Source organism: Penicillium crustosum (genome assembly GCF_028827405.1).
Source record: "Penicillium crustosum strain IBT 35664 chromosome Unknown utg000002l_segment0_segment0, whole genome shotgun sequence".
Classification (NCBI taxonomy): domain Eukaryota; kingdom Fungi; phylum Ascomycota; class Eurotiomycetes; order Eurotiales; family Aspergillaceae; genus Penicillium; species Penicillium crustosum.
Window position 1 is genome coordinate 5,676,485 of NW_026623123.1, and position 18,437 is coordinate 5,694,921.

The 18,437-nt window shown below is 49.3% G+C and overlaps 7 protein-coding genes across 7 annotated transcripts; 3 read left to right on the forward strand and 4 right to left on the reverse strand.

Annotated features, from left to right (window-relative positions):
• Positions 1-938: 938 nt before the first annotated feature.
• Positions 939-1,601, reverse strand: N7487_005653 (uncharacterized protein; the record flags this gene model as incomplete). Its single annotated transcript, XM_056873400.1, has 2 exons — positions 939-1,272; positions 1,327-1,601. The coding sequence occupies 2 exons, from the start codon at positions 1,599-1,601 to the stop codon at positions 939-941; spliced, it is 609 nt and encodes a 202-aa protein (XP_056731120.1).
• A 60-nt stretch (positions 1,602-1,661) lies between these two features.
• N7487_005654 (dynamin family protein) lies at positions 1,662-3,302 on the reverse strand (the record flags this gene model as incomplete). Its single annotated transcript, XM_056873401.1, is given in 3 exon segments — positions 1,662-2,195; positions 2,206-2,853; positions 2,916-3,302. 3 exon segments carry the CDS (start codon positions 3,300-3,302, stop codon positions 1,662-1,664), a joined length of 1,569 nt encoding a protein of 522 aa, XP_056731121.1.
• A 706-nt stretch (positions 3,303-4,008) lies between these two features.
• On the reverse strand, positions 4,009-4,443 carry N7487_005655 (uncharacterized protein; the record flags this gene model as incomplete). Its single annotated transcript, XM_056873402.1, has 1 exon — positions 4,009-4,443. One exon carries the CDS (start codon positions 4,441-4,443, stop codon positions 4,009-4,011), a length of 435 nt encoding a protein of 144 aa, XP_056731122.1.
• Positions 4,444-6,020: 1,577 nt separating this feature from the next.
• Positions 6,021-7,427, forward strand: N7487_005656 (uncharacterized protein; the record flags this gene model as incomplete). The annotated part of the gene is made up of 1 exon (XM_056873403.1): positions 6,021-7,427. The coding sequence occupies one exon, from the start codon at positions 6,021-6,023 to the stop codon at positions 7,425-7,427; it is 1,407 nt and encodes a 468-aa protein (XP_056731123.1).
• Positions 7,428-8,644: 1,217 nt separating this feature from the next.
• Positions 8,645-11,748, forward strand: N7487_005657 (uncharacterized protein; the record flags this gene model as incomplete). The annotated part of the gene is made up of 3 exons (XM_056873404.1): positions 8,645-8,881; positions 8,955-9,053; positions 9,148-11,748. 3 exons carry the CDS (start codon positions 8,645-8,647, stop codon positions 11,746-11,748), a joined length of 2,937 nt encoding a protein of 978 aa, XP_056731124.1.
• A 2,052-nt stretch (positions 11,749-13,800) lies between these two features.
• On the reverse strand, positions 13,801-15,815 carry N7487_005658 (NADP(+)-dependent, decarboxylating phosphogluconate dehydrogenase; the record flags this gene model as incomplete). The annotated part of the gene is made up of 5 exons (XM_056873405.1): positions 13,801-14,241; positions 14,308-14,736; positions 14,793-15,244; positions 15,310-15,446; positions 15,799-15,815. 5 exons carry the CDS (start codon positions 15,813-15,815, stop codon positions 13,801-13,803), a joined length of 1,476 nt encoding a protein of 491 aa, XP_056731125.1.
• A 1,099-nt stretch (positions 15,816-16,914) lies between these two features.
• N7487_005659 (RNP domain protein) lies at positions 16,915-17,988 on the forward strand (the record flags this gene model as incomplete). The annotated part of the gene is made up of 1 exon (XM_056873406.1): positions 16,915-17,988. One exon carries the CDS (start codon positions 16,915-16,917, stop codon positions 17,986-17,988), a length of 1,074 nt encoding a protein of 357 aa, XP_056731126.1.
• Positions 17,989-18,437: the final 449 nt, after the last annotated feature.

The following is an 18,437-nucleotide window of genomic DNA, read 5'->3' on the forward strand; positions in this document are numbered from 1 at the left end:
CCGACGCTATGAGTATAGGTCGATGCGATCTCGGTATCACAAATTGCCTTGTGGATTTGACGCGAAATCGATTGTGGGCTCGGAATATGCGCGTGTGGCGAAGTGCTTATTTGGCGGGCAACTCGAAAGTTTCGAACAGGACGGGTGTTCGGTAGGGTTGGAAGATCGTATAATATCTCGGGATACCCAGATGGTTGGAGAGAGCAAGATGTTGTCGCACTTGCCAGAAATCCAGGCCGGTTTGCCCTCGATGTCATCCGTGGATCGTGGACCCGCTCCACAGTTAATTATAACGCCCGCCGGGTCAAAAAGTACATCGACACTCCCTAAGTACGGAGTAGTACATCTATATCGGAGTCTCCGGGTCATTTCGGACTTGTCAAACTACTATGAATGGGTCAAAGCATGTCTCTGAAATGAAGTGATTCGAGATTCAAGGGTACACAAATCACAATCAAGTAAAAGTAACATATACCAAAACTATCACTTGATCAAGTCGAGAGAAGAAGTTCAATGATATAGACATCTAAGCCTATGGAATAAATCAACCCTTCCGCGGCTTGCAATTCATTGCTCACTTCCAAAGTAGAATCTATCTTTCTGGGGTACTCTTACGTTGGTGGGGAAAAGAAGTCACTAAAGCCCTTCTATACTATAGGAGTCCGTGTTATGTGCCTATATGGACGTTATCGCCTTCCGTGGAATAACTCTGACCAATAACGACGCGCACGTCCCTCCATGCCCCCGGACGAGAGGCGAGGATCATCCAGGGCAGAGCTCGTGGGGAACTGATAGGGTGATGCACCCTTATGTATATCCTACTGAGGTATGTTGTATGTATGACATTTCATTTCAATTTGGATTTCTCGAGTTAGAGTTCAGATGGCTCGTGTAGAATGACCTGGTGACATACGTCGTCCGTACCACACAGACCAGATCTACATCATAATCTTTCGGCCAGTTTCCAGGTCCTGGATCCCTTTCTTCAGCTGCGTATGTCTCCGCCTCAGCACCGCATTCTCCCCCGCAATATACACTAACTGGTCTTCCGCCAGGTCCGCAACAAACTGGGGCGAGAAAAGCCCAAGCGGCATGCGTGGCCCGGTGAGCAGACAGTAGCCAGTAGCTTGCATGCAGATATTGTCGACGAACCGCTTGGATGCCACTGCGTAGTACGCTGCCAGGATATCATGGATGTAGCGGACGGTCCGCTGGGTGTTGCTCATTAGTGATTTTGTCTTACCATTCACAACCTCATACTGCTCCCGGTGGCTGGTAACATGATGTCAGTATATTTCACAGATCAAATAGATTAATCGAACACACCTTTTGCTTTGGGTTCTTGAGAGATTTCTATGAAATTTGTTGTCCAGAGTCATCAGATTCATGCGCTCGACATCGAAAATCATCTGAGCCTGGTCCATCGCTTCCTTGTATCTCTTGGACAGTTCATCAACGAGCACATTCACCAACTTATCGCGGATTTGCTCTTCCGGGCATATGAATAGAAGGACTTTCAGGATGAATGTATGCATGATATCAATCACATTGCTGACATATCCGAGTGCAAATTCGGTCCATTTGCTAGATTGCTTGTTCATTATGGTGCACAGTAGCGATGTCTGGAATGTTCCGATCTCGAATCCGCGGGAAGCACGGTATTAGCCCTCAATCGATGCGAGGATGCTGTCACCTGTTGGCTTTTTCACGGTCTGTTGTTCGTGGAGAATACCATCAATGGCGCCGCCGTGCTCCGACGCATTCATGTTCTTACGAACAGGAATTTCATCCGCCTCCTCACCATTATTGTCATCGTCACCGTCATCGTCGTCAATCTCAAAATTAGGATCAGAATCAGAATTGTATTCGGATTCCAACACAGCTCCTAACACATTGAGTAGTTGTGTTCCTGGTGTCCAACGAAGAAATTGGTACTCGAATCCATATTCTTCCATGTCGGACTTGAAAACATCCATGCGGTTTCTGACTATTGTTGCAAGTCGAGAATCCTTGTCTTTTTGAAACAGTTCGTGTGTGCCATAGGAAGTTGCCATGACCTGCGAGACAATATCTTGAAACTTCATTATGATGTCGAGCAGGAAGCTTCTCTGCTGCTCCGGAGTGCTTCGTTCAATGCCAAGAGCAGAGAGATCCTGCTTCATGTTCTTCAACTTTAGACTAATCTCGGCGCACATCTATACATACAGCTAGCCAAATCCGTGAGGAAAGTAGTAAAATGACGCGATATGCCTTAGGAAATTCTTGACGAATTTGGGTGGTTTGCACATCTTTTAGGCGGATCTTGAGGGCAGCAATGCCAACCTTTTCTCTTGAGAGGCTATTCCATGGGTGAGCTTCACAGAAGAACTGGGCTTCAACCTCATCTCGGTTGGAGCTCTGGTCAAGTAGCTGCTGTTGACCGGCATTGCGCACAACAATCCAGCCAAGCTTCAAAGAGCAGGTTTTGCCTTCCACCAGGTCGATGACTTTGTCCTCAGCACCCTTGTCTACCAGATCAGGTTTGATAAATACTCCCTGTGTGCGACTTCCCTGGGGATCGCACTCACGCGCCATCTCCAAAATCTCTTGGGTGGCTATGTCCACATTTGCGGGGACCACGGTCAGCATGATAGAACGCGGGTTGCGCATGTAGCTGAGGACCATATCTTTCACCATTTTCACATATTTCTTGGTAGTGAGACCATCTGTCGTGTTCTTGAAAATGCCTGGGACATCAATGATGCTCAAATTATCTTCTTCGGGGCCACAAATCTCTAGCCGGAAGACGTCTTGGGTGAAAGTAGGCTTGAAAATTTCCTCCTTGGAGCTCGACAGACCCATAGTCTGGTGAACCTATAGAGACCAGTTAACAACCGAAGGCTTCAGCCGTCATTCTTTTAAGTGGTACAGCTTACTTCGCGCATTGTCCGAGCGAAGGATTCGAAATCGAGTGACTCCATAAGGCTTGCTTTCCATGTCACTAAATGAGAAGCATGCTCCGCGTGTGTGTCGCTTGCTGGAACAATGGAGGCGCTGATACTTCTCTTTGTGTCGGCCCTGGTACGTCGAAAGATGATATGAGTAGCAAATCGTGTGCACAGCCCACTATCTCTAGGGAATGGCAATCTGGTAAGACCCTCAAGAACAGAGCTCTTCCCGCTCGACTGGTCTCCCACAACAACAAGCTGAGGGAAATTGACGTACTCAGTGAGATTGTACGCTAGGAGCTGGTCAATTTTGTCCAGCAGCACTAGGTCACCGAGCCCTTGCCCTGGAAACTTTGGGGTAAATATGTCGGCCATTGCAGTAGCGAATGAAGATGGATGAAAGAAGTCTCGAGTGTTTGCTAGATGAATGAATAGTAAGAGAGAGGGAGAGAATGAGAAGAAAGAGATGGGGCAACGATATGATATCTTCCAAAGCCCGATCCAGACTAGATTCTAGGAACTATAGACCCTGGGGTGTTCTAAGATCTCAATCACATCCTCTTCATCGTTTATATAGACTCTCACTTTTAATCCAGTAGCCCCCCCCCGAAGTCCATCCATTCATCCAGACTCAGCCCTGTCCACCATTTCCAATTCTTGTTGATGTTAACTATCTCAGTATATGCGTCCAATAGTTTGTAGTTATAGAACTAAGTACCGAAGGCCGAGTATGATACTAGGCCATTTAGTCTGGGAGAGCCTTAAGTTAATACTGCTGACGTCGTATGCTCTCACCAAATGGTCCTCTACAAATAAAGCTATGAGCAGACCTCGGGAAAGCCGTTTAGTAAGAAAATCCCTTGGGAGCGACTACCTATCTAGCTGTTCAACTACCCATCTCCTAGTTCAAAACACTGCTTCTTATCTCTTTCAACTCTTCGATTAATTGACATATTGAACATCTTGACTGAAATCAATGAATACAAAACTCCTTCGTATCGTCCATCTTTCTAAACTCGGGGGAATCCACGGGCAGAACAAATGATAATCTACCATGGCAACAATCTGCATAATATTTGCTTTAATCAGAATACTCGGGTTTTTCCCACTCGGGAGGGATCACATCCAACATGCTTTTGAATCCTCCGATGGTGCGGTCATCAAAAACCATCTCCTGGTCAATAGTAACCCTGTTTTCACGAATTTGGATAAGCCACCATGATGCGAGAGCCGCAGCCTGGTCCCGAACCGTACGCAGATTTTGCCTAGGTGTATTCCACTTGACTGGCAACGAGATACAGTGATCCCCTAGCCCATGCAGTGGCTGGTGGGTCATGGCGATTTGGCCATCTTTGCACTTCCGAATTACAAACAACATAATTGCTTCGTCACTATGGGTGCCATTCCTCGCCTCTGGTAGGAGTATAGCACTTACCCAACAATAGCCCTCGCCATCGTCACAAGGATCCGGGATATGGTGCTTGCGGGTTACGAAGGGACTTGCTTGCACACGCATTCCGCTATATAATGTTTTGTTCTTCAAGAGAAAACACTCTAATCATTTATAGCACCAACTTATGACGGTCCAAAGAGAGAGTAAGGGTTTATGTAGTAAAATCTGAGATGCCATGTGTTTGAACAAAGAACAAAACCTCAAAGAACTTCTGCTGCTACAATGGTCTTTTCTATTAATAAAGAGATCCGTTACATCTAAGTTAAGTTTTACCACAGGGTGAATCAGCTGCTGAAAATGATTACTATCAGTGGCACAGCGAGATTCTGCAGCTCGCATAGGATTTCTCACCGTAATGTTCCCAACAAATATTTCTTATTAACCACATTGTTGAAACATCAGAAGGGTCAATTCCACAGCTTGACGATCCATCCTCCCTACACCACTTGTACCTACACCACTTGGAAACATAATTTCCGACTACTCCGTAGGCAACAGATGGATCTCAAGGTGGATCTGGTGTTGGTGGGGAGGATTCGTAGTGATCATCGCGAGATTTCCGTGGCCATCCGTTCCGGAATCCCGAAATCCGGTGAGTGAAGGATGGTGGAAATTACTGAGTGAAGTGAGAAATCATGAGAAAGAATAAAAGCTACATTGGCTCAAAAATGATGAGGGAAGAGAGAGCCTCCGCCGCTGTCAGACGCTCTGCATGTAGGTATAGCCTATAGTAGTATATTGTCCATGAACAACGTAACATATAATAACTCTTCTACTTCCACCTATCGGTCTTAGATCCTATTCCATTTCCTTACTTCGGACCAAGCTTCAGCCTTACCGAAAAGGGAAGTGTCATCTGCCTCCCAACATCCTGCTCGGCTTAACTCCCGATGCCGAGTATATTAAAACGAGGAAGGCCGAATAATGCAACCCAAGCTCTTTCATGTGAAGGAACAATATGGAGCTAACGACAGCCTCTCATGCAGGAGCCTGGTTCTTTCCATATATCCTCCGCATAATGAGGGGTAGCGCTAAGGCAATATCAGGTTAGAACACTGTACAACTAGTCGGACCTGTATTCATCCGGAATATATGGAGACCGTTGTGCTTATTATTCTAACCTGAGGCGTATCCATAACGTATGCATTGCAGAGCCAGGGTTTCCCCAATAAAATGTCTCACTCAAAGGGCTTTTCATGAAGAACTCTCTTTGTGCGGGGCTAACGCCGATCCTTCACGAGTTTGAAAATTTGCTGGTCCCCAACTTTCATCGAGAGGTTGATCATAAAAAGAAAGGGTAGAGAGGTAAGTCTATCGTAAACGTTTATTAGCAGATCTTCTAATTTCATGTATTCATGCTTCTGTGAGAAAAGATATAAAAAACTAACTTCACATCAGGGGGATCTCCAGGGCATCAGACGTATCATGCATTGCCCTGAACTGCTTATGGAGTCTCCCCATAATCAGGGGCGATGATCGTCACCCTATTCACCAACCTCGGTAATATATCCGTCTATCCATCACATTCTCAGGAAGAAAAAGTATGTATTATGTTTAGATCTTCCGAAGTATATAATGTGAAGAAAGCCCCTTCCCTCGTTCAGCATCACAGCCCCGACTCTCCTATATCGAGCAAGAAAATGGCATTGCCCCTTGCACGCATGGTGCGCCTTGCCCTGGTTGGGCTGATGGCATTCACTTCAATTGCCTCAGCGCTGCCTGCCCAGGTCTCTCGCAGAACGGTTCAGCCTCCCGCCACTGATCCATTCTATCAGCCGCCTGCTGGCTACGCATCCGAGGCGCCAGGAACAATACTGAACCAACGCAACATCACTGCCGCGTTCTTTGGTGTCGTCCCGGTTGACGTAGAAGCCTATCAGCTGCTTTACCGCACGACTGCAGTTAATGGCTCGGCCCTTGCAACAGTCACCACGGTGTTCAAGCCAAAGAACGCTAAGCTCGATCGTCTCGTTTCCTTCGCCACGGCCTACGATAGCTCTGCATCGAAATGCCAGCCTAGCTACGCGTACCAGCTCGGTGCGGCACAGGACAGTTTGATCGCTTCGGTCGAGCTATTGATCATTGAGATCTACCTTGCTCTTGGTTACGTCGTCGCTTCTCCCGATTATGAGGGACCCGATGCTGCCTTTGGACCGGGTCGTCTCGCAGGTATGGGTGTATTGGATGGTATCCGTGCCGTGCAGAGCTTCAAGACCTTGGGTCTCACCGATAGCCCCATGATTGCCGGCGTCGGTTATTCAGGCGGCTCCATTGCTACCGGTTGGGCCGCCTCTTTGCAGCCCACATACGCATCGGAGTTGAACATCAAGGCCTGGGTGCAGGGTGGAACACCTGCCAATGTTACTGGCACAATGTATCAGCTTGATAACACAGCCTTCAGTGGCTTGCTTCCCCCGGCTTTCGTTGGTCTTTCAAGACCGAGCGCCTACGGTGTCGACCTGGTCCCCTTCTTCGACAAGGTTATGACGGTAGAGGGCCAAAAGATACTGGACAGCGCCGCATCCCAATGCTTCACTGCGAATCTCGCGACGTTCTTTGAAAAATCGATCTTTGACACTAGCTTCCAAACTCTAGGCGATGATTTCATCTTCGACCCGATCGTTCAGTCAGTGTTGAAGCAGAACAGCATGGGTGTGAAGAAGGACGAGACCCCGACGGCACCAACATTTGTGTACCACGCCACAGACGATGAAGTCATTCCTTACTCGGATGCCAACACTCTGGTTAATTCCTGGTGCAACTGGGATGCAAATGTGAAGTTTACTACGTATGCCAGCGGTGGTCACGCGACCACTGAAATCATTGCCATTCCCGAGACCATCCAGTTTGTCCAGAATGCCTTTGCTGGCACGACCAAGAGTGGCTGCACCACGAGTACTGAACTTGGCAGTATTCTCAACCCGCTTGCTCTTGGTGCGGGGCTTGAGCCTATTCTTATCAAGCTCATTGATGCGCTGACCCATTTGGGTGATCAAGACTCGAAGGTCAAGAGCGACCCCGTTACAGTGCTCAACACAACCCTTTAAGCGAATGCTGACATTTGTTCCCATTGCGCATAATGACCATTGGGGGTTTGAGTCCAACTGTTGTATATGTTCTTGATCTACGGGGTATATATGTGCACATAAGTTATAATTTCGCTCTCCCACTTTGTCTTTGTGTATTTTGGTCATATTTTAGCATCCTTTGTCCATGGGAGTATATATATATATACATATATTTTCTTTCAATATATAATGTTTATCATCAAAAATGAAAAGTCAGGCTTTCCTCTGTACATCTATAGATACATAGATACATACATATATAGTCATTGATCTAATAGAATGGAGTTATGACGTTGGATCAGATAACGGTGTAACGTGCCAAAATAGAATATGGGGAAATTTTGAGAAGATCCTTATGAATTAGATATAAAGTACATAGTCAGATATAACTGAACATACTCATCACCTGCCTATACCTACCCCAGACTATGTAACGATGTAACGATGTAGATATTTTAACATCACGCCTTGTAAGTCGTGATCGGGTGCTTATCGGTTCCAGGGTACCTTGCCCGGGTATGGCGATCCTTGCGACCGTGCATGGTACCCGGTTTGTACAACAGTCTATCTTCTAGGTAAAGCTAAGAGATTTTTCTTAAGTCAAAGCAAAGAGAGAGAAGAAGATCCAGAATATAGGCAACAAACCCCCGTGTTTGCATCATATGTGTGGCGTTCTAGGCTGACTAGGGCACTCGAGACCTGTCGAGTCACCGGATGTGCGTCACAGACGAACTATCTTCATTATCACACCCCTTCTCTTTCCTTTCTCCGCATCCTGTCTGGTTTATCATTTCTTTCTGGACTTTCTTATATTTCTCTCGCTTCGCTACACCTCACACAGCAATCTCATCTAACTGCATTTACCCGTGCGGAGAAGCTCTAGACCTGCTCCGAAGGTCCCAGTCCGGAGTCACCCCCAGACCACATGCTAGCCGCCCATTGTCTTATCGTGAATCATTCACCGTCTCAGATTCAGGGACATCCTTAGAAGATATCATTCTCCTCTTCTGTTAGCATGGCCCTCAGTCCTGGAACCATCGCTGCCCGATTGCGTTCCTGATAACAGATTCCGGCGGTGATAACACTCGTATCCAGCACCTCCCTGGACCCGCTCCATCAGGGTAATACCGTTCTTGCCTCTTGCTCGCATTTGTGTCGATGGTCGCTAACCACGCTTTCGCAATTAGCTGCCCACCATGCATCAACATCCCCGATCATCGACGGTGCCGTCACCGGCGCCTAACTTTCCACCCAGACCGACAGCTCGGGACGACCGCAGAGAACAGGAAGCTACCCCGAGCTCCCCAACCGTCGATATGGGGTCTAATTCTACCAGGGGGTTAGGGATAGAGCCGGGACCTCAGCCGTCCGAGCAGGGGAGGAATGCGGCACTGGGCAAGGAGGCCCTGACCCGGTTAAATCAGATAATATCGGTATCGTCATTCAGATCGCCCCTCCAATGACTTATCAGGATGGCTTATTGATGGCTAATCTCATTTCCAACAGAACTATCACACAAAAGCCGCTTTGATTATCCTACATTCACGAGTTGCACTACCTCCCTCCTATAACAAGGGCTCTGAGTCCCCTAGAGTCAACCGCTGGGTACGTTTCCATCTCATGGTCGGATTTGCGATGATTTGGGGAACAGTCATGAATATGAAAGTGGCAGATGCTAACTCTATTTGTTTCGGTCCAGTTCAATGTCGAATTAGATGATACAGATGTCCTTCGAGAACCCCTGCGACCTTGGAGAACGTGCGATGCAACGGACAATCGACCCCCACCCCTCGTCATCGAAACATACCTAGACACAAAAGCTCTCACAAATAATCAAAGTCTGGTGATTCTCGATGAGAATGGGAAACGTTGGGATGTGCGCGAGTCGCTCGCGGCGCTTGAGGGTGCCCGTGCAAAGCCATACCAATCGGAAAATGACGAGATTATCTTGGAGCGGTGGAGAATCGAGTTGGGAGGGTCCTCAAGCAGACCCCCGGCAGATTTGGGCTCTATCTTGCCGACTGTGTACAAGAAAAGCATCGTGCTCTTCCGATCATTATTTACCTACTCCAAGTTCTTGCCTGCGTGGAGATTCTGTAAACGCAACAAGAAGTTGCGGCAGAGTCCAGCTCTCCAGATCAAGTACCGTGTGATAGATGGGAGCGCTGCTCGTGATGACCTCTCACTGGATCATCTGACAGCCCCGTTGAGTGAGGGAAGCGAAAAAGTGGTGGACACCTACAGCTTTGGGGTCACGGAGTCGCCCGCAGGCCCCTTTTCAGTTCAAGTTACGTATCGGACGAACTGCGATTTCCGTGTTGACGACTCGGAAGCGTTGCTGAGCTCGAGGTTTATGGGTGCTGACGACGAGATCTTTCGTCCATCGTTGCCTTCAGATGATGTCAACCGCCCAAATCCTGAAGTCGGTTCTGTGCCAGTGGAGAGGAGGACCGTTGAGAGCCCAGATTGCACACGTGCCTACGGCAGTCTCTCAACCTTCCATCAGGTCGGCCCAACAACAGGTGCAAGTCCTATATCAGCACTTCGTGCAATGAGAGATTCGGGCGCGGGATCCCCTTCCCCGACAGAGTCACCCAAGAGACTCCTCCCTCCTGCCAAAGTAGTTCCTTCAGGACGTGCCGCACAGATTGCTAGTGAAAGTGGAGGCTCAAGTTTCCCACGCCGTCCCTCTATTTCATTCCAACCCTTCAAAGCTCCCCCTCTTTCTGCTTCCCCGGCTTTAGCAGACTCTCCCCTAGGAGTATCTCCCCGCAACATGTCTTCACGCATCCCCACAGGAACATCTGCCGATTCTCGCGTCATGCTGCCCCCTTCTTCTGCCGCTTCAGCGCGCAGACCTATAACCATTGCATCCGAACAAGCTATATCATCCTCTAATTCCGCATCCCCCAAACCTGCTCCTATCTCCCGGTATAGCAGCTCCTTTAGCCATCGACGAGGCCGCCTTTCTGCAGGGGCAAACAGACTGGAAGATGACAACTCCAGCGGCCGAGCGAGTGCGACATCATCCAATGCACAACCCGGGTCCGGCCTTCTCACGGAAGCTACGGGCACGAGTGCAGAGTCCATTCACGCCGATGATGAGAATATCTCCGAATTTTTGAAGATGCTTGATTCGAAGAAGGATCTAATGAATTCATCCACTTCTGCATCTATTCAGCCTGGGCCAAGGCAGCCAAACCCCACCGCAGCAGCTCTTGCTCGCTTCCGCGGTATGCGAGATTCAAACGCCGCGTTGTCCGACTCAATGTCACAGTCTATGCACATGCAGCGCTCTTCCATTTCATCGAGCAAGCAACTGTCAGGAGTCCCACCGATGGTTGCGGGCACCTCCATCTCCACAGCTTCTTCTCCAGGGAAACCTCTATCTCCCCACACCCCCCCACACCCCCACACTCCTGCTATCCGCTCTCGTTTGAGCTCGAACAGCGTTGCTGATGACATTGAAATCGACCACCGTGCAAGAATCCCTCGCATACACCACGACTCGACGCTAGAAGAACATCCCGACATAGAAAACCCGCGAGGACCTTCGTCTACCGCAGGTGCTATTGACATCCCAACATCGCCGCGGATTTTCGACCCTGCTTATCGTCGCTCGAGCTCTGCAGCCGTGCGCCGTCCGGTCGTTACAAGTGAAGACGATGAAATCTTCCCATTTGGCATGCGCAGCCTTAGTCTGGGTGCCGATGAGCCCCCAAACCTCACCCTGGGTGCCGCCCAACAACAGAATGAGTCCCAAAAAGCCGAGCAATCCCCAGCCGGGGACCGAAGCGGCCCATCCGGCTCTACAGCGGGACCGTACCGGGAGAGTGCATCCTCACGCGGGCAGATGTCTGGACCAACTAGCGCCTCAGCCTCCTCCAATCCCCATGTCTACCAGCCACGGTTCGCTAGCTCCCGCGGCCGCGGCTACTCGGGCGGACATTCCCTCAACTCAGCGTCTAGTAGCTTTGCCCGGGGTGCCAATCTCGCCCCACACCCGACTGAGCGCGACCAGGACCGCGATGGCAACGCTAGTGGAAGTAATAGTGGCAACTCTACGCTAGAGATCAGACGCGGTTCTGCACAGCGGCCTGGCACGGGTCGGACGCTGTCCGGACAAGCGCCCGAGGACGACGAGCCGCTACTCTTTGCTATGAGCGACTTCGGCGCCTCGCGGCGTAGCCTGGATGAAGGTAGACATGGCAATCACGGTGGTGCTGAATCAGCTGCTGGGTCCCGGCGTGGCAGCGGAAGACGGGGAGCAGGGCTCCCAGGTTTCCATGTTTGGTCATGAAGGATGAGTATATGTGGGCATTTCAGCTCTGCGATTCTTTGTTTTGGCTTTCTATTCTATATTAACTACCTAGGTCTCCCTTCTCCTGTCCACCTCTCAAACATCATTTTTATTAGGCGATTGGGCCTGCGTTTGATTCAATTCTTGATTCTTGTTTGGCTTTTAAACTATTTCCTACTTGCGCGGTTGGCTGATTTGATAGACTGAATACTCCAATCACAGATTGATTACTGCGATGTGCATAGAGATTGGGTCTTGATATTGTTTTGTGTTAGGCGTCTTTGTTTTTTTTTTTTTCACTTTCACTTTCACTTCACTTCACTTCACTTCACTTCACTTCACTTTCGAATTTCTGGGATTGCTTTGCTCATTAGCATATTCCCTACATGATTGATACGACTTGATGGTTTCTTGGGGACCAACGCTTTTTCTCCTTATGACTATATGATTCTTGATCTATTTGATGATGTTGGTGGTTTTTTTACTTGGTAGAGTTAAATTATCTATTAAAAAAAAATTGAAACACTTGTTTGTATTCGTTGCCGCTTGAAGAAACGAACTGGGAATAAGACAAGATCACCACTAGCATACCAGCAGATCAAGCAGCGCGGTGCAATGACAACTGAACCAGGATGAGCGTACACGAGCTGTGGACGTCGGACATTCTCCACCCCCCAGAGCCACGCCGTGGAAGGCGGCGCGGGAGGGAACTGCTCTAGGATTGAGAGCCGGACAGCGCTGTTAGCACTGAAAGCTTAGGGGAAGACAGTGATGATGTATTATGCCAGCTACCGAAGGCCACTTTAGGCCTCGGGGGGCACTGGAGTCTTGGATATCCAATGGAAGAGAAATGGAGAGAAGAAGATCTGAAGAACCGGGGCTTTATAGGCCCTAAATGGTGTTTGAACTCGGTTAGGGACTAGGGCTACGACTGTGAACTCTCATCAAAGTAGAGGTTATTGTCACTTCCACAACGAAGTGGCCTGCACCTATCATTCAACATATTTTCAGCTCATAGTCATTTAAACCTCAATTGGCAACTTAGCAGGGTTTCGCTGAATTGCAAGGGTTTGATGACTTGAGATAAATGGAATCTTAACATCTCAACATAAATGGACATGCCTCAACTTTTTCTTCTCTCTTTTTTTCTTTTGTCTTCCTCAAAGAACCTCCGGAGGCCCAATATAACTTCTCCCAGCAACATCAGCAGCAAACTGCTGCATTGCATCTAATACTAACATCAAACTTGCCTACCCCAACTCCAATTTACGGAAACAAGGGGGACAATGAAGGGCCAGAGATACTGGGAAATAGGGCACGGGCATGTCTTTGGTTCCCTACAGCACAAGCTCCGCCGGATGCTGTTATTACGCAAACCAACTCTCCACCTCCAATTGCAACGGAAAAAAGAAGAAAAATGGCGGACAGTGAAACGTTCGATTAGCGCGTCTTCCGGCTCGTCAGCAACATCGAAGTCTTGCTAGGACAAGCAGTAGGCGAGAAGTTTGGCAGATATCGAATGTGAAGACTGCCAGAGAGACGTTACCATCACGTGGCTTTGTCGCCCAATACAACATAGACACCCCGGGACCTCATGGCTCAACTTTGGCTAGATAGCAATCGATCGTCTTTCGCCATCCTACCAACTTGACGTGGAGGTTGGGAGCAGCGTTAACGTCATGTTTAAGAGAGGTACCAAAAGAGGTGGTAAAAGAGTGCTTGCTGGTACGGAGCTTGAAAAGGTGAGGGTCTATATTGAGGACCACAAATGACATGTAAATCCACACGCCATGCGAGTTTCAGTCGAAGTTCGGTGGGATCAATTCTCATTCCACAAAACCGGTCTTCGTCATGACAGATCTGTTCTCCTATAGTTTGAACGCGTACTTTATACTTTGTAGTAGAAGCTCGCTTAAATCATAGACAGCAAAGAAATACGTAGAAGAGAAAAACAAGTGACTTCGTTACGGATCATGGGCATTCCATGGAGACATCTAAATACATTGAACATCCAAATTTTTTACCCTGCTAACATACCTCAACTTAACACGCTTATGCGATGTAGGTCGAGGCGGACACATCACCACCACGGCCGGTCCAGTTAACGTGGATATCCTTGCCCTCGGGGAAGGTCTCGCTAGCGTTCTCGGGCTTGATGCGGAAAGTGTGGGCACCGAAGTAGTCACGCTGGGCCTGGAGCAGGTTGGCGGGCAGGTTCTTGGAGCGGTAACCGTCGTAGAAGCTGAGAGCAGTGGAGAAGGCCGGAGCGGGGATACCCCACAGAGCGGTCTTGCTGATCACGTTACGCCAGCCGTTCTGGGCGTTGTTAATGGCCTTCTTGAAGAAGTCATCGAAGAGCAAGTTCTCAAGGTCGGGGTTGTTGCGGTAGGCGTTGGTGATATCCTTAAGGAAGACGGAGCGGATGATGCAACCACCGCGCCACATGAGGGCAATGGAAGGCTTGTTCAGCTTCCAGTTGTACTCCTTGGCGGCCTATATTGGGGAGGAGGATTAGAAAATGACTCATCAATCAGGCCGAGAAGGGAAAAAAAAACTCACGTTCTGGATGAGCATGAAGCCCTGGGCGTAGGAGATAATCTTGGAAGCGTACAGGGCCTGCTCAAGGTCGTCGACGAAAGCCTGCTTGTCGCCCTCGAACTTGGGAGTAGGACCGCTCAGGATGGTGCTGGCGCGGCCACGCTCATCCTTGAGAGCACTGAGGCAGCGAGAGAAGACAGCCTCACCGATCAGGGTGACGGGCATGCCGAGGTCCAGAGCATTGATGGCGGTCCACTTGCCGGTACCCTTCTGGCCAGCCTTGTCGAGGATCTTGTCAACAAGGGGAGTGCCATCGTTGTCGTTGTAGTAGAGGATATCACGGGTGATCTCGATCAGGAAGGAGTCAAGAACACCGGTGTTCCACTTGGCGAAAACATCACCAATCTCCTTGGAGGAGAGACCGACACCGCGCTTGAGGATATCGTAGGCCTAAATGATGATGTCAGTGGTTTGCCCGAGAATGTTTTGCTTGAAAGTAGCCTTACCTCACAGATCAGCTGCATGTCACCGTACTCAATACCGTTGTGAACCATCTTGACGTAGTGACCGGCACCCTCGTCACCGACCCAGTCGCAGCAGGCCTCACCGTCGCTCTTGGCGGAGATGCTCTGGAAGATGTCCTTAATGTGGGGCCAGGCCTCCTCGTTGCCACCGGGCATGAGAGAGGGTCCGTAACGGGCACCCTCCTCACCACCGGAGACACCGCTGCCAACGAAGCTGATGCCCTTGGCAGTGAGGTACTGAGTGCGGCGGTTGCTGTCGGGGAAGTGGGAGTTACCACCGTCAATGATGATATCACCCTTCTCGAGGAAAGGCAGAAGGGACTCGATGAAGTCATCGACGGGCTTGCCGGCCATGACGAGGAGCATGATACGACGGGGGCGCTTGAGCTTGGCGCAGAACTCCTGAATGGAGTGAGCACCAACGATGGACTTGCCTGTTTTCTAATGAGCATTTTTGCGAAAAGGGGATTGGAAACCTGTTATTGTCTGTAGAGCTTACCCTTGGCCTCGTTCTCCAAGAAACGGTCAACCTTGGCGGTTGTACGGTTGTAAGCGCAAACGGTGAATCCGTGATCAGCAACGTTGAGGATCAGGTTCTGGCCCATAACGGCCAGACCGATGAGGCCGAAATCAGCACTAGGAGCAAAGTGCGCCGGAGCGCCGACATTGATGCCGGCGAGACGGGCGCTATCGTCAGCGATCAATGTCTCTTGTCAACAACTGGATAAAAATCACAATGGGAACAAAAAAAAACAAAGGGAAAGCCGTGAGCTTCCGAAAAAATAGAAAAACACAGATCACAGACTCGCAGACTCGCAATAGCATAGCTCCAATGGTATCATCTTGCCCAAGCATCTATAGGGATTCGGTCTTCCAAATAGAGCAGGTGCATGATGTGTGAGTAGCATTGAAGATCCACGCGCTCCGGTATCACTTCCAAGATGCAGGTGTAACCTGGAATTGGTGAAGAGAGGGAAGGTAGACTTACACAGCTTGGTCAGCCATGACGATTATATGTGAGATATGAGGGTGAGGAAAGTAAAGGTGAATCTAGAGAAGAGAAGAAGATGAAGAAGGAGGGGAAGGGGAAGAAGAAGAAGTAGCCCCAACCGGCTGACGGAGCAACTCTTCCGTCATCTTTGGTGGGACATACCGGGGGGGTACCATGTACCACCGCCGTTCTTACTGTCTCCGGTGTGGCGCCAAGTATTAGCTACAGGAGCAGAGTCGTCCGGAGTCAACCCACTCGGGTTCTGTTGTAATTTGGAAAGCCGACTCGGTTTTCAATTCCTTATGTTGCTAGTATATGCATCCTCTGTTTTGGTTTTTTTTTTTTCTTTTAAAACATAGAGTACATGTGATTGACAATGCAGCTTTTACATAGTACATTGTGTATGATAGCGGGGCATGGAGGGGTAACTGGAACTTGAAGAATCCTATATATTCCCTAGTAACTATGTATACTATAGGTATCAAGTAGAGAATAATGAAATAGAAACTTAACCGAATGTTCATGTAACTCATCGAAACCATCCGAAATCAACCCCCTCTCCCACCTTGTCCACGCATCGGTGAACTGTTCTGGTAGAGTTGCGACGGAGAAATCACTTGCCGATGCGTTCATACCCGCCTGCGTATAAGCTAGTCTGCTTTGGGACTAGAGTGGGGGTAGCAGGGCCGGCAGCGGAATGACTCAGCACGAGGGCTGCCAAATTGCTTATGTCATAGCTGAGTCAGGAAAGCTTGATCAAGTCATGTGACACAGCCGTCCGCCAGCGGCCTGGCCAGCGCATTCAGTGACAAGAAAAAAAGTCTCAACTATCTCACTTGCCATTTTTCATTAATTCCAACCCAGCGTAGTCCTTGGAGACGCGCGTTTTTATAATCTCCCAGCCTTTTTACAGTGATCATCTACAAGCCGCGCAAACCTTTCGCCTCTTGCAAGTGCTGATCCTTCGGGTGCCTCTATCAAGCGTGACGTCTGGCGAATGACTGCGGCGTCAGTCAGGCCCTGAAGGTACGTTGCGGTTGCTATTCTGCATCTAGCATTCTCGTCTCTTGCGTCTCGATTTTCTCTCTTCCCTATCTGGATATCCCATTCATCATGTCCCTTCCGCCTCCTCCAGGTCTCAACAAGACTCCCTCGTCTCTTCCGCCCCGCCCACCTCCATCCTCCAACGCCGCGCAGCCTCCCACCGCCAATCCTGCAAGCCATGGCGGTAGATCTCGACCAACCGGCTACAGCGCTTTTACGGCGTTCCAGCCGCGCGCGGTAGCCTCCAGTCAACCGCATCGCGCCAACATCCACACGGTCTCGCGTCCACCAGTCCCTGCTGCTGGATACGCAACCCCCACCAGCAGCTACGTTAACCACTATCACCAACCCCAGGCATACCAGAGTGGACCTTCCTACTATGGACAACCTCAATACGCCGAAAACACGTACGGCCCGACCGTCCCACACATTGCGAACCCCTTCGGATCTACCCCCAACCAGACCAGCACAGGGTTCCCACAGAGCGGTGGCGCTCCCGGCTTTGATGCAGAGACTGAAGCTCAAATTGCGCAGTGGCAGAGTGCATATAACAAACCCGCCGAAGATTCCACTAAGAACCAAGGCAACCTGCCCGGTTCAGGGGTGAACACAGGAGCCGGAACCCCAACCTTCGGCCCGGGAACTCCTGTCCCGCAGCCCGAGTCACAAAAGACAGTCATTCGCTCTGGTGGTGGTGAGACATGGACCGACTCGACCTTATTGGAATGGGACCCCGCACATTTCCGCCTTTTTATCGGTAACCTCGCAGGTGAAGTGACGGATGAATCTCTGCTCAAGGCATTTTCTCGCTACCCATCGGTCCAGAAAGCGCGTGTCGTCCGAGAGAAGCGAACTCAGAAGAGTGCAGGTTATGGATTTGTCAGCTTCAGTGATAGTGATGACTATTTCAAAGCGGGTCGAGAAATGCAAGGAAAGTACATCGGTTCGCACCCAATCCTACTGCGCCGAGCCATGACCGAAGTTCGCCCAGCTTCGAACCCCAAGCATGGAAAACATGGAAAGAAACAAGGCAAAGGCAAGGGTCCGAAGGGGGATAACGCTGGTGGAGCAGGTGGAAAAGTTAAGCAAGATGGTGTCAAAAAGCCAGCCAAAACCAAGGGAGGATTGAAGATTCTGGGTTGAGTCTATGAATGTAACTGGCACTTTATGCAAAGAATAATCCTATTATGTCCACATGTAGTAAATCTAGTAATGATGCTTTTCCATTACTACATGTACTATTAGTTATATAGTTACTGAATCTCAAAGGGTATCAACTCAATCTGTAAATGACATGGATCACGTGATTGACGTTGTCGCCTGAGGCAGCTTTGCCTTCTCTAACTATTGCCTCTGTTTGTACGGAGTACTTCCAAGGTATTAGGTACAATATTCCATTAACAGTCTTGAAACAGAGTGTTTCAACCAATTCATTGTTATTTCTAGCCTCCCGCCAACGCACATATAATGTACGGAGTATTATGGGTACCTAGCCACAGTATGTGGTTAATACATTGAGTTCCCCAGCCCCTCTAAAAGCACATGGCTGGGAGAAAAAAAAAGGTCCAGTTTAAAACCATTCACATTCCAGC